This window comes from Pipistrellus hanaki (assembly GCF_964339955.1).
Source record: "Pipistrellus hanaki genome assembly, chromosome: 2".
In the NCBI taxonomy this organism is placed as follows: domain Eukaryota; kingdom Metazoa; phylum Chordata; class Mammalia; order Chiroptera; family Vespertilionidae; genus Pipistrellus; species Pipistrellus hanaki.
Window position 1 is genome coordinate 60,768,027 of NC_140504.1, and position 12,937 is coordinate 60,780,963.

Consider the following 12,937-nt stretch of genomic DNA (forward strand, 5'->3'; position numbering starts at 1 on the left):
GTAGTACAAATGTAAAACACATTTTGTATTTGATAGTTGGCTTTTCAGCTGTTAATCAGTAAAAAAAAGTTTTTTGATCTGTTTTGTAGTTTTTGTTTGGCGTTCGTTGAAAAATGGAAAATCAAAAGGAACATTTTCGTCATATTTTGCTTTTTTATTTCCGCAAGGGAAAAACGCATCACAAGCTCATAAAAAGTTATGTGCTGTTTATGGTGACGAAGCCTTAAAAGAACGGCAGTGTCAAAATTGGTTTGCCAAATTTCGTTCTGGTGATTTTTCACTCAAAGATGAAAGACGCTCTGGTCGTCCAGTTGAAGTTGATGACGCCCTAATCAGAGCAATAATCAATTCGGACTGTCACAGTACAACACGTGAGATTGCAGAGAAGCTTCATGTATCACATACATGCATTGAAAATCACTTAAAACAACTTGGCTATGTTCAAAAACTCGATACATGGGTTCCTCACGAACTGAAAGAATCACAGTTAACGCAACGCATTAGCAGCTGCGATTTGCTAAAAAAACGTAATGAAAATGATCCATTTTTAAAACGACTGATAACTGGCGATGAAAAATGGGTTGTTTACAACAATATCAAGCGGAAAAGATCGTGGAGCAGGCCAGGTGAACCAACTCAAACAACATCAAAAGCTGATATTCATCAAAAGAAGGTTTTGTTATCAGTTTGGTGGGATTACAAAGGAATTGTCTACTTTGAACTCTTACCACCCAACCGAACGATCAATTCTGATGTCTACATTGAACAACTAACGAAATTAAACAATGCAGTTGAAGAAAAGTGGCCCGAATTGACAAATCGAAAAGGTGTTGTATTCCATCATGACAATACAAGGCCACACACATCTTTGGTCACTCGGCAAAAATTAATGGAGCTTGGTTGGGATGTTTTGCCACATCCACCATATAGTCCTGACCTTGCACCATCTGATTACTTTTTGTTTCGATCTTTACAAAACTCCTTGAATGGTAAAAATTTCAATAATGATGATGATGTCAAATCGTACCGGATTCAGTTTTTTGCTAATAAAAAACAGAAGTTTTTTGAACGTGGGATTATGATGCTGCCTGAAAGATGGCAAAAGGTCATTGATCAAAATGGGCAATACATTAAAGAATAAAGTTATTTAGTTCCATGAAAAAATTGTCTTTGATTTTCTTTAAAAAATCCGCAATTACTTAGCTGCCGACCCAATAGATCGCAGTGCTGGGTTCCTCACTAGGATAAGGGATGCACCTGGGGGCTCCCACGCTCTGTGAAAGCACTGCCTTTGAGGATGGGTGAGCCCGGACTCAGGGCAGCACCGGTTTCCAGCGGACACGGGAATGGTGACAATGCACCTGGACGTGGCGGGGCTGCCTGGTGGGTAAAAGGCTCCATCAGGGGCCCAGGCTCCCGCAGGTGACGGCCCGCACGGCTGGTCCCCGCACCCGCAGCCGCAGCCCGCAGCGCCCAGCACCGCCCAAAAGCTGGGCGGTGGGGAGTTTGGATTTGGGGGTTCCCTTCAGCCTGGGAGGGAAGAAGAGCAGGATTCGGCAAGCTCCCCCATCTCTACAGGCTTCTCTCCGCTCTCCTCTCCATCTCTGCACTTGCAGGCTCACTCTCTGCGCTCCCCGCTCTCACGGAAAGTGAGAGTAAGCATCTGAGTAGGAAGACCGGGTCCCCAGACGCCGCCAGAAAGTTAGAAAGTCACTCAACCCAAGAGCCGGAGAGACAAATGGGTCCCCTGGCGGAGGGGCTGGGCCGGGAGGCGGGAGGGAGGACGGAAAGTGTGGGCCTCTCAGGTTAAGCTCCCGCTGCAAAGAAGGAGCCTTTCAGATCAGCTGCAAAGAAGGAGCCTTTCAGATCAGCTGGAAATCTCTCTTCCCCCACCCCACCCCCACCCAAGCCATTTCCTAATGGAACAGTTCTACTGAGCTGTAATTCACCCGCCATAAAATTCATAAGCTTTTAGCATACCCAGAGTTTAGCATATACAGCTATCACCACCAATTTTAGAACATTTTCATCAACCCAAAGATACCCAAACCCATTAGCAGTCACTCCTCATTCCTCCTTCCCCCGGGGCAACAAATTTATTTTTTTTTCAATTTCTACGAATTTACAGGTTTTCTTTGGGGCTGGCTTTGTTCACATAGCATAATGTTTCAAGGTTCACCTCCATTATAGCATGTATCAGTACTTCACTCCTTTTTATAACTGAGTGGTATTTCATTGGATGAATATACATTTTGTTTATTCATTCATCAGTTGAAGGACATTTTGGATGTTTCCATTTTTTGGCTATTATAAATAGGAACATTTTGAGTGCAAGTTTCTGACAAACATATGTTTTCAGTTCTCTTGCACATAAACCTAGAAGTGGAATTGTGGAGTCATATAGTAACTCATGTGTTTAACATTGTGAAAAATTGCCAAACTGTTTTTCATGGTTTTCAGAATTTTACAGCAATGAGGGCTCCAGTTTCTCCACATCCTCAACAACATTTCTTAGGGTCTGTCTTCTTATTTTAGCCATCCCAGTGATTGGGAAGTGGTATCTCAATGTGGTTTTGATTTGTTTCCCTACTGCCTAATGACACTGAGCATCTTTGCATGAGCTTACTGACCATTTCTTCTTTGCAGAAATCACTATTCAAATCCTTTGCCTATTTTTTAATGGGTTACTCATCTTTTTTCTTGTTGAGTTGTAAGAATTCCTTATATATTCTGAATACAAATACCTTATCAAATATATAGCTTGTAAATATTTTCTCCCAATCCATGAGTTATCCTTTCATTATCTTGATGGACTCTTTCATGCATAAAAGTTTTTTATTATTTTGATTAAGTCCAATTTATTTTTTCTTTTGTCACTTTAGCTTTTTCTGTTATATCCCTGAAACTACTGTCTAAGCCAAACATTATGCCCACAACTCAAGCATGTGACCTGACCGAGAATCGAACCATGATCTCCTGGTTTGTAGGTCAATGCTCAACCACTGAGCCATGCTGGCCAGGCATGTCCTCTCTTCTCCTAATATAGTATATTACATTGATTGACTTTCATATGTTGAATAAACCTTGTACAAATCTCAGTTCTAGAATATAATCTTTACTGATGTTGCTGGATTTGGTTTACTAACATTTTGCTAAGGATTTTTGTTTCTATATTCGTGGACATTCTATGTAATAAAAGCTTAATATGCTAAGTGTCTGGCTGTCCAGTTGGCCGTTCAACCAATTAAAGCATAATATGCTAATGATATGCTAAGGCCGCTCAACTGCTCACTATGACATGTACTGACCACCAGGGGACAGACAGTCAACTGTCAACCAGTCTCTATGATGTGCACTGACCACCAGGGGACAGACACTCCGACCAGTTGCTGGTGGGGTCCAGCTTATCAGAACTGAGCAATATAGACTGGACACATTCTGGAGCACTCCTGTGGTCCCTCCCAGGCTGGCCAACCTCTCACATCCCTCCCCCATCCCAATCATGCACTGGTGGGTTCCCTCGGCCTAGCCTGTACCCTCTCACAATCTGGGACCCCTCGTGGGATGTCGGAGAGCGGGTTGTGGCCCAACGGTAGAACAACCGGTTGTTATGACCCGCACTGAGGAGCTGCCCCCTGGTGGTCAGTGCACTGCCACAGGGGGAGTGCTGCTCAGCCAGAAGCCAGGCTCACAGCTGGGGAGCGATCCGGGAGCCTATCCCACCTCCGCAGCAGCATTAAGGATATCCCCCACTCAGAGACTGCAAGAGGGTGCTGGCCAGGTTGAGGGCCACCCCCCCCACCCCCCAGTGCACGAATTTCATACACCTGCCCTCTAGTAATGAACATAAACACTGTAGCTTTATTTTTCCCATGTCATGTCTTTTTTGCTCTTCTATTTCTCCATTACTGCCTTCTTATATGTTAAATAGATAGTGCTAGTGTACCATTTAAAGTCATTTAAAGTTTCTTTTATTTATTTCTAAAGTTAATTTCTTGGTGGTTACCCTGGGGATTACAATTACTATCTTAACTCGTAACTACAGATTTTGTTTTGCCTCAAGTATCTTCTTGCAATTTAAATAGTCTAGTCAACATTAAGTCCAGAAAAATGAAAAGGAGCTTTTAAACTCACAAACACTGTTTAGGTAAACACTGGGAGGTTGCTATGATAACCAATACCTGCCTCTGGCATGAACACTTACCTTGTCTAACAGTGCATTCTGCCACAATCTAAAGATACTGAGGTAACTTCTATCCCTGGCACCAAAAGATGTAAAGAAAAACTGAAAATAAAAATAGTAGAATAATTTTAGTGACATTTTAAAAAGGGGGAAAGTGTCTGTCATGAAGCTCTGTTGGCATTTGTTATGGTCAAAGCAAACTAGTAAGTCACCACTGCCTACTTTATATATTCTTTTTAACTTTTTGTTGCAATAGATGAAAAACAGGTAATTGGTACATGGACAAGGGTCTTTCACATTGTATCTTACAGTAAATACAATTTTATCAATATTTTCTAGGAAAATGAGCTTGAAATAGGTAGCTATTTATGTTCATGACAGTTTAACTATGAAAATTAATCTAAACAAATTTATGAAAAAAAATTAAAATTTTATTTATTCTAAACTTTGCAAAGAGATGTGATTTGATAGCCATTTGAGACAAATATAAACAAAAAAAATATGAAAAAATACAGTGGATTTCAGAGATAAATTAATTTTTAAGGATCTTAATTTTAAATTATACCATCTTTTGCCAGGCTGGCATGGCTTAGTGGTTGAATGTTGACCTATGAACCAGGAGGTCACAATTCTATTCCTTCCCAGGTTGTGGGCTCATCCCAGTGTGGGTATGCAGGAGGCAGCCAATCAATGATTCTCTCTCCTCATTGATGTTTCTATCTCTCTCTCTCCCTTCCTCTCTGAAATCATTAAAAAAATATATAATATATCAATATATATTTTAAAATTATATCATCTTTCATAGTCTCAAATATCTAGAAATATCTAATCTGATAATTATACATATAAAACACCCATATTAACAATAAACTTTGCTTTGAATTTTGTAGAAGAGAAATGTTTCAATCTATAAGTCTATGTTTGCATATAGCCCTATTTCTTCCTATGCATTTAAGTAGATTTTTGTGGTCACATTTTAATACAGGCTCTTATGAAAACATCTGACAAGTGGCAGTACTAAATATAGTTTCTCAGTGTGTCATCTCTTCTCTTCCCCTAGTTTGTGACTTTTTATGATTAAGTGTTTACTTCCAGGAATGAGAAAGCTCAGTCCTATGTTTGATTTATTAAATAAAATATCAAATTAATAATATTTAATGTGTTTATATTTTTCACACAAAAATATTAAAGTATAATTTTCTAATTAATAAATTGAAACGTTGCTATATAATAGTCTTCATAAAGTAAACTTTTTGTAACAAGAGCATAGCTAGAAACTTTCCCAAATAGGATTATAATGTCACACACAGAGCCCTAATCAATTTTCCAGATGGGTATAGAAAGATTCTTCATATATCTCCACTAAGAATTGGCAGATATTATAGGTGGATAATATAAATGATGGCGGTAAAAGGTAATTGCCATCCTAAAACATTATTTAAGTGATTGTGTTTATTTGTATGCTACCCAAACCTCTGTTCACCAGAATCATTTGTTTGTATTAGTTGCTATTATGCATAAAAAAAACAATTATAGAATTATTAATGTATTAGAAATAATAAGGATGTTTTGCTAATGCTTAATCTATCTACTTCTATAATGAAGAAATAATAAAAATGGAATAAAGTTCTCTTTAAACTATAAAATAATCTAACCATCAATAAGTATTTAAGTATACAGAAATCTAGCATGAAATTCAGTGTATCTTGATTACTAGTAGATATCCATAATCCTAAGAAGAATTGCTTATATACCTAACACTCATGGTTAGCATGAAGCAGATTTCCTCCACATTATGTAATAAGGCAAAGGTAGAAAAGTTTTTCACCTTTTCATTGTCGGTAGCGATCTGGATAGCATTCGGGATGAGTCGAGCAGTTTTCTCCTTGGTGATGAAGGTTATATTCTTTAAATTAATAGAAATCTAAACACACAAAAGAAAAAAAATTACAAAATGGTTTTTTCCCCATAATATATATAACACAAAACACCAAGTATTACATCAATCTAATCCAGACTAGAAAAACCTAAAGGAGTTCATATTAATTGCATGATTGTTTTCTCTGAGAAAAACAGAGTCAGCAGTCAGACATTCTTCCTTTCAGCAATTTCCCGCATCAACTCCTATCTCTAACATTAGGATAAAGTGTGAAAAGACATGTGGGTGTTCATGTTCTACACACACACACACACACACACACACACACACACACACACAATTCAGACTGTGATAAGACATGATTTTGGCAGTCAAAAGGATGTATATTCAAGCTTTTTTCAGTCTGAAATACTTTTTAGACTATATTATATATGTACAAATGGAGCTCAAAGTATTAAGAAAAATATATTGCACGCTTCTACAACACATATTGTGTTTATGTATAAACAATATAGATATGCAAATATTTCAAATTTTACTTTAGAATTTAAAGTACATTACTTTTAGGGGAACTGTACACATTTCTATCTATGCAATTATTTGTATCAACAAATCAAATCAAAGTATGTCTTACTGTAGTTTCCCATTTGAAGATGTTGCTATGGAAACATAGCCAGTTTTCTGAAAGGTATAGTCGTCCCTGAAGCAAAATGTCTTTCTGAAGAGCACAAGCATAATCTACACAAATAAGGAACAGTTTAGTCACAAAAATATGGCAACTTAATAATCTTATACTACTTTAGTACACAGAAAATCATAACTCTTCATTCCTTAGTTCATGCGTTCGTTCATTCATTCATTCATTCATTCATTTACTCGTTCGTATTCTTTGTGCACCATACACTAGGGTTACCAGAAAAGGACCTTGCCCTCATGGCATACAGTCTAGAGGGGAAGGCATCCAATAAACAAATAAATTTATAAGTATAATGACCAAAGTGTAAAGAAAGCTATGAGAGAATATAACAAGGCATACATAGGTATGGGGAGTGGGACAGGTAGAAAGTTAATCAGGAAAAGTTTTCCAGAAAAAGTAATCTTTAAGCTGAGACCCAAAGATCAATGAAGGGTCAGCTAGACCACAAGGGAACAAACAGTATTTATTGTACAAAAGTCCCTTGGTAATAAGAAGCACAGCACATTTAAGCTACTATATACAAAGAGAGATCTCGGGCCTACAGAAGGCAGGCAAGGGAAGGTGTCTCAGGCCCTGGTGAGCTGTGGACTTGAAGAGAAGCCACTAACAAATTTTAAGTGGAAGGGGCATGATCAGTTGTATCTTATTAAAAACCACTTTGTTCTCAATGTGAGAGTGGATTCAGATAAATTAGTTGGAAATCCAAGGGAAAACTGACGGTGGCCAAGACCAAAGGATGACAGTATTAGAGAAAGAAGCAGTTAGATTAAAAAATATTGAGAGGGCCGAAACCAGTTTGGCTCAGTGGATAGAGCGTCGGCCTGCAGCCGGAAAGGTCCCAGGTTCGATTCCGGTCAAGGGCATGTACCTTAGTTGCAGGCACATCCCTGGTAGGGGGTGTGCAGGAGGCAGCTGGTCAATGTCTCTCTCTCATCGATGTTTCTAGCTCTCTCTCTCCTTTCCTCTCTGTAAAAAAATCAATAAAATATATTAAATATATATATATATATATATATATATATATATATATATATATTAAGAGATAGTACTGATGGAAACTGGTGATTAATTAGATATTGAACAAAGAGGAAGGGAACAAAGATAACTCCAAAAAGTGTGTGTGTGTGTGTGTGTGTGTGTGTGTTGTGTGTGTGTGTGTGTGTGTGTGCTAGTTTGTTTTTTAAAGTTGATACTCTCCACACCAGCATTAAAATCCAGAAAAACCAAGAGTACTGGTAAATGTACTGCTTATAACAAGTTAATGCCATGATTCTAAGATTAAGATCTGACTCTTTGGCTAAATTACCAATTATACAAGATATAAAAGGCTGCTATGAGGAGATTTAGTTAAACTGATAAATTTTTAAACTATATATACAGTGATTAGCAATTTTAGGAAAACTTGTGGAGGTTATAAACACCAAAATATTTAAATTTAGTCATTAAAATTCTAAGCAAATACTGAAAATTGAGTAAAGTAATGCACTCTTTCAAAATGCTTCCTTCAGCAAAACAAATTTGAGATGCCACCAAACAAAAAAATCCTAGCAAATAATTAAGCAGATTAAGTTACTCATTTACTAGAATGCATTTCTAAAACAGAGATTGCACTAAAGATCACCTTGAGGTGTCCTGAAGTTTTTCTCTAGGCCACTGACACATTTTTATTTGTTTAACGCTTCTCAAATTTCACATCAGAAATATCTGGCAGACTTATTTAAAACACAGCTTGCTGGGCCCCTCCCCCAGAGTTTCTGATTAAATGTCTGGGCTGGATGAAGAGACTGCATGTGAAACAAGCTCCCAGGTGATGCCACACTCTGAAGACCACTGCATTGCTTTACATTAACTATGTACAAAGCTATCGTAAGCAATTGGACTATTTTAACTGAAGATTATTTAATATTACTGGCTCTGCACACGAATCCGTGTGAGAGGAACTCACTGCCACTTGCTTCAGCTGGCCACCCCGCCTACCGCTGCTCATAGCTCTCCGGCCACAGGTAGCTTGCTGCCCTGCCCTCCTGTAACTCTCCACCACAAGTAGCTTGCTGCACCCCCCCCCCTCCTGCTGATTGGTCATTACATGACAGTGTCCCAACCAATTTGCATATTACCCTATTGTAAGTATAGAGTAGAGAGCTGGTGCACAAAATTCGAGCACTTGGGGCAGCGTAGGGGTCCCCTCAGCCCAGATTTCAAGAGGGCACAGGCCAAGCTGAGGGACCCCACCAGTGCATGAGAAGGGACACAGGAGGTAGAGCAGGGAATTTCTTTGGCCTGAAATATCAGTAGCTAACAGCGGATTTATTTAATGGCAAAAGGCTAACGCTTTCTTCCTTAGGTCAGGAATAAGACAAGGATGTCCTTTCTGGCCAACATTGTATTGAAGGTTCTAGCCAGGGAAATTAGGGAAGAAAAACAAAGGTGGGATACATCCAGAGTAAAAAATGAAGAAATAAAACTACCTCCATTGTCAGATGACATATACATACACATATACATATACATATACATATACATATACATATATACATATATATATACTTGTATATATATTTCTAAGCAAGCCAATAAATACTTATTAGAACTAATAAGTTCAGCAAGGTTGCAGAATACATTATCAACGCACAAAAATCAATTATATTTCTGTATGCTCACAGTGAGCAATCAAAAAATACCAACCCCAGTTTATTTACAACTAGAGGCCCGGTACATGAAATTCGTCCATGGGGCGAGGGGGGGGGGGGGTGGCGGTTTGTCCCTCAGTCCAGCCTGCACCCTCTCCAATCTGAGATCCCTCGAGGGATGTCCAACTGCCCGTTTAGGCCTGATCCCAGTAGTATCGGGCCTAAACGGGCATTTAGACATCCCTCTCACAATCCAGAACTGCTGGCTCCCAACTGCTCACCTGCCTGCCTTCCTGATTGCCCCTAATCATTTCTGCCTGCCAGCCTGATCACCCTCTAACCACTCCCTGCCAGCCTAATTGATGCCTAACTGCTCCCCTGCTAGCCTGATGGTCACTAACTGCCCTCCTTTGCAGGCCTGGGTCCCCCACAACTTCCCTTCCCTGCAGGCCTGGTTCCTCCCAACTGCCCTCCCCTGCTGGCCATCTTGTGGCAGCCATCTTGTGTCTACCTGGGAACAGCCATCTTGTGTATTGGAGTCTCATGCCCTTTTCTCAGAGCATTCTCTTTAGAAAACTTATGAATATTTTCTCAGATCCTTTGAATTGTGTGTTTCGTTGTTGTTGTTGTTATTGTTGTTGTTGTTGTTGTTAATTCTCACCCGAGGACATTTTTTCCATTGATTTTTGAGAGAAAGTGGAAGAAAGGGAGGAAAATGGAGAGAGAAACATTGATGTGAGAGAGACACATTGATTGGTTGCCTCCTCGCCACACCTCAACTGGGGCTTAGAATCAAACCATTAAAAGAACAAAGTGGGTCCATAAGCAGTGCTAATAGAAAGAGCTCTAAACAAGATTCAAACAGTAAGCACACTATGCTCTCATTTAAGTTCTCTTAGGAATATATATATATATATATATATATATATATATATATATATTCCCCTGGGAAAATAAACAGAAAATTTCTGAAAATATACATAAGAAATTACTAAAGGTAGTAGTTATCCCCCAGGAAGAAGGTTGGAGTGCTCTTCATTGGAAGGGCCACTCACCTTCATTATATGCCCTCTTGTAGAATTCAAACATTTTATTATTAGAATGTATTACTTTTAAATGTTCTTAAAAGTTGCTTTAGTTCATTGTTACGATTTTTTAAATACTGGGCTTTAAAGTACTTAGCTATCTAGAAATTCAGTTATGTTGTACTAAGTACTGCAAAAGAGTATCAGAAATCTGAAAGTTCAATGGATAAATGGTTAAATAAAATATATACTAAAACTAAAACATAGTTCTATATTTTTATTGTAAAACTAATATCCTGGTGCATGGATTTGTGCACATTAGAAAGAAATTAATTAGAAGATATATTTTAATATCGCTATTTGCCCTTTCCCTGTAATAGAATGTCAACCAAATTCAAGATCAACAATGACAGATTGAAACACACATGTATCACAGATGCATGTGTCAACTTAGACTTTTATATCTGTACTAACAAAAGGATAATATGCTAATTAGACCGGGTCGACCGGACATCCAACTTCCTTCCTGGACAAAGCCACAGTGGGATCCGAGACCCTATGGGATTGGGCTTAAGCTGGCAGTTGGAGATCCTACGAGGGGTCCCAGATTGGAGAGGGTGCAGGCTGGGCTGAGGGATACCCCCTATATGCACGAATTTCATGCACCAGGCCTCTAGTATATAGATAAACTTGCTTAATTAGACCTGCTTTCTGATTTAGCTAAACTTTTTCGAGCCCAGTGAAGAACCCCAACTTCTCTTTCAGGTAATTGTCAGCAACACAGCAGTAAATATCAACACGAAGCAGATTATTATTGTAGATCACGCAGGGAGAAAAAAAGGTAAAATATTTAACTGTAGCAGTGTTTGACTATATTCTGTGCAGTGAGAAAACCTAAAGTCATTTTCAAGGTCCACCATTTCTTACTTCTTTTCAGTGGAGTCAAGTTTCCAAGCTTTCTAAATCTCTGTTTTCTGGCTAATGAAAAGAAAATAAGATTCCACCAAGTCTCTTGTCTACCTACTCAGGACTTCTGTGAGGATCACATGAGATGAGGCACAGGAAAACACTTCATAGACATTTGGTTAAAGTGTGAAATGTTTGTGCCTGGCTATAAAGCAAGTTGTGTTCCTAGGCTGAAGAAACTGCAAGGAGGCCAGTCACTAGGGGGAGGAAGCCAGGCATTGCTATGTGATGTCATTACCTGGCATCCACAGTAGCTGTTTCAAGGCTGGGCCACATTTTGCACCATGGGCCGCATTTTGCACCATGGGGTCTTGGCAGCATTAGCTGTGATTTGGTGGAGTGTTGCTCCAGGTTGGTGGTGGGGCCTGTGTCCCACTTGGGGACATTAGCTGTGATTTGGTGGAGTGTTGCTCCGGGTTGGAGGTGGGGCCTGTGTCCCACTTGGGGAAAGCCGCGCGTTGGTATGTTGGTGCCAGGTCCTAGGTGCTGTTTATTTTTAAATGGCCAGTATGTGTCATGGCAGCTCCTGTGTCGAGCATCTGCCCCCTTGTGGTCAGTGCACATCATAGCTACCAGTCGGATGGATGGACACTTAGCCGTTTATATATGTGGATATCTATATTAAGTTTATATTAAAAAATAATGGCTCTTTCTCTCCCTGTGCATATATGCACAGAGGAAAAGCTATGGCAGGACACAGTGAGTAGGCGGCCATACACAAATCAGGAAGAGAGCTCTCACCAGAAAGTGACCTTGATAGCACCTTAATCTTAGACTTCTAGCCTCCAGAACCAGGTCTTACCCATCCTCTGACAGAGCATTCAGACTCCAATCTCTTCAACCTTTATTCTGTCTTTTACATTCCTACAAGAATGATCTTGAAAGCTAGCAAAACTTGCACAGCCAGCATGGCTCAGTAGCTGAGCATTAACCTATGAACCAGGAGGTCACAGTTTGATACCAGGTCAGGGCACATGCCCAGGTTGCTCGCTCGAACCCCAGTGTGGGGCATGCATGCAAGAGGCAGCCAATCAATGATTCTCTCTCATCATTGGTATTTCTATCTCTTCCTCTCCCTTCCTCTCAGAAATAAAAATAAATAACGCACTTTTGTAAGAAAAGTGACTAAAATCTGCTCCTAAAACATCTATCTGAAACATTACACTAATAATGATATAGCCCCAGAAAATTTTATAAAATTTCTCTACAACCTGTTAAGGAGTTATCTTTTATTTGGGGAAATATAATACATATTGAATATCAAATTTAAATTTTTCTTACAAAACCATTTGAAAGAAGCACCAATAGAAATTGTGGCAAATCATTTCCTTTAGTTCTATTTTCTTAGCCATTATTTAATATTTTTATAAGTCAAAGATCACCCCTCCTCAAATTATGACTTAGTTTTACATTGTATAATTATGAATTACATACTGCTTATATTGAAAAACATTCTTTCTAGCACAAAAGCTGGCATTTTCTAGAGTATTGTCACTCATCAGTTCTATTTTAATAATGAGATAGTAAAGTGGTTTTTGCAAATTCTTGTCTTTCTTA

At 39.0% G+C, this 12,937-nt stretch overlaps 1 protein-coding gene across 1 annotated transcript in view; it reads right to left on the reverse strand.

The window, feature by feature from the left end:
- GRAMD1C (GRAM domain containing 1C) overlaps window positions 1-12,937 on the reverse strand; it is a 71,101-nt gene that overhangs the window by 42,689 nt on the left and 15,475 nt on the right. Inside the window, exons 4-6 of the mRNA XM_084873967.1 lie at window positions 6,697-6,800; window positions 6,012-6,107; window positions 4,205-4,285 (exon numbers count right to left, since the gene is read on the reverse strand). Of these exons, the coding sequence (XP_084730093.1) occupies window positions 4,205-4,285; window positions 6,012-6,107; window positions 6,697-6,800 (281 nt within the window). The remainder of the gene's footprint in view (window positions 1-4,204; window positions 4,286-6,011; window positions 6,108-6,696; window positions 6,801-12,937) is intronic.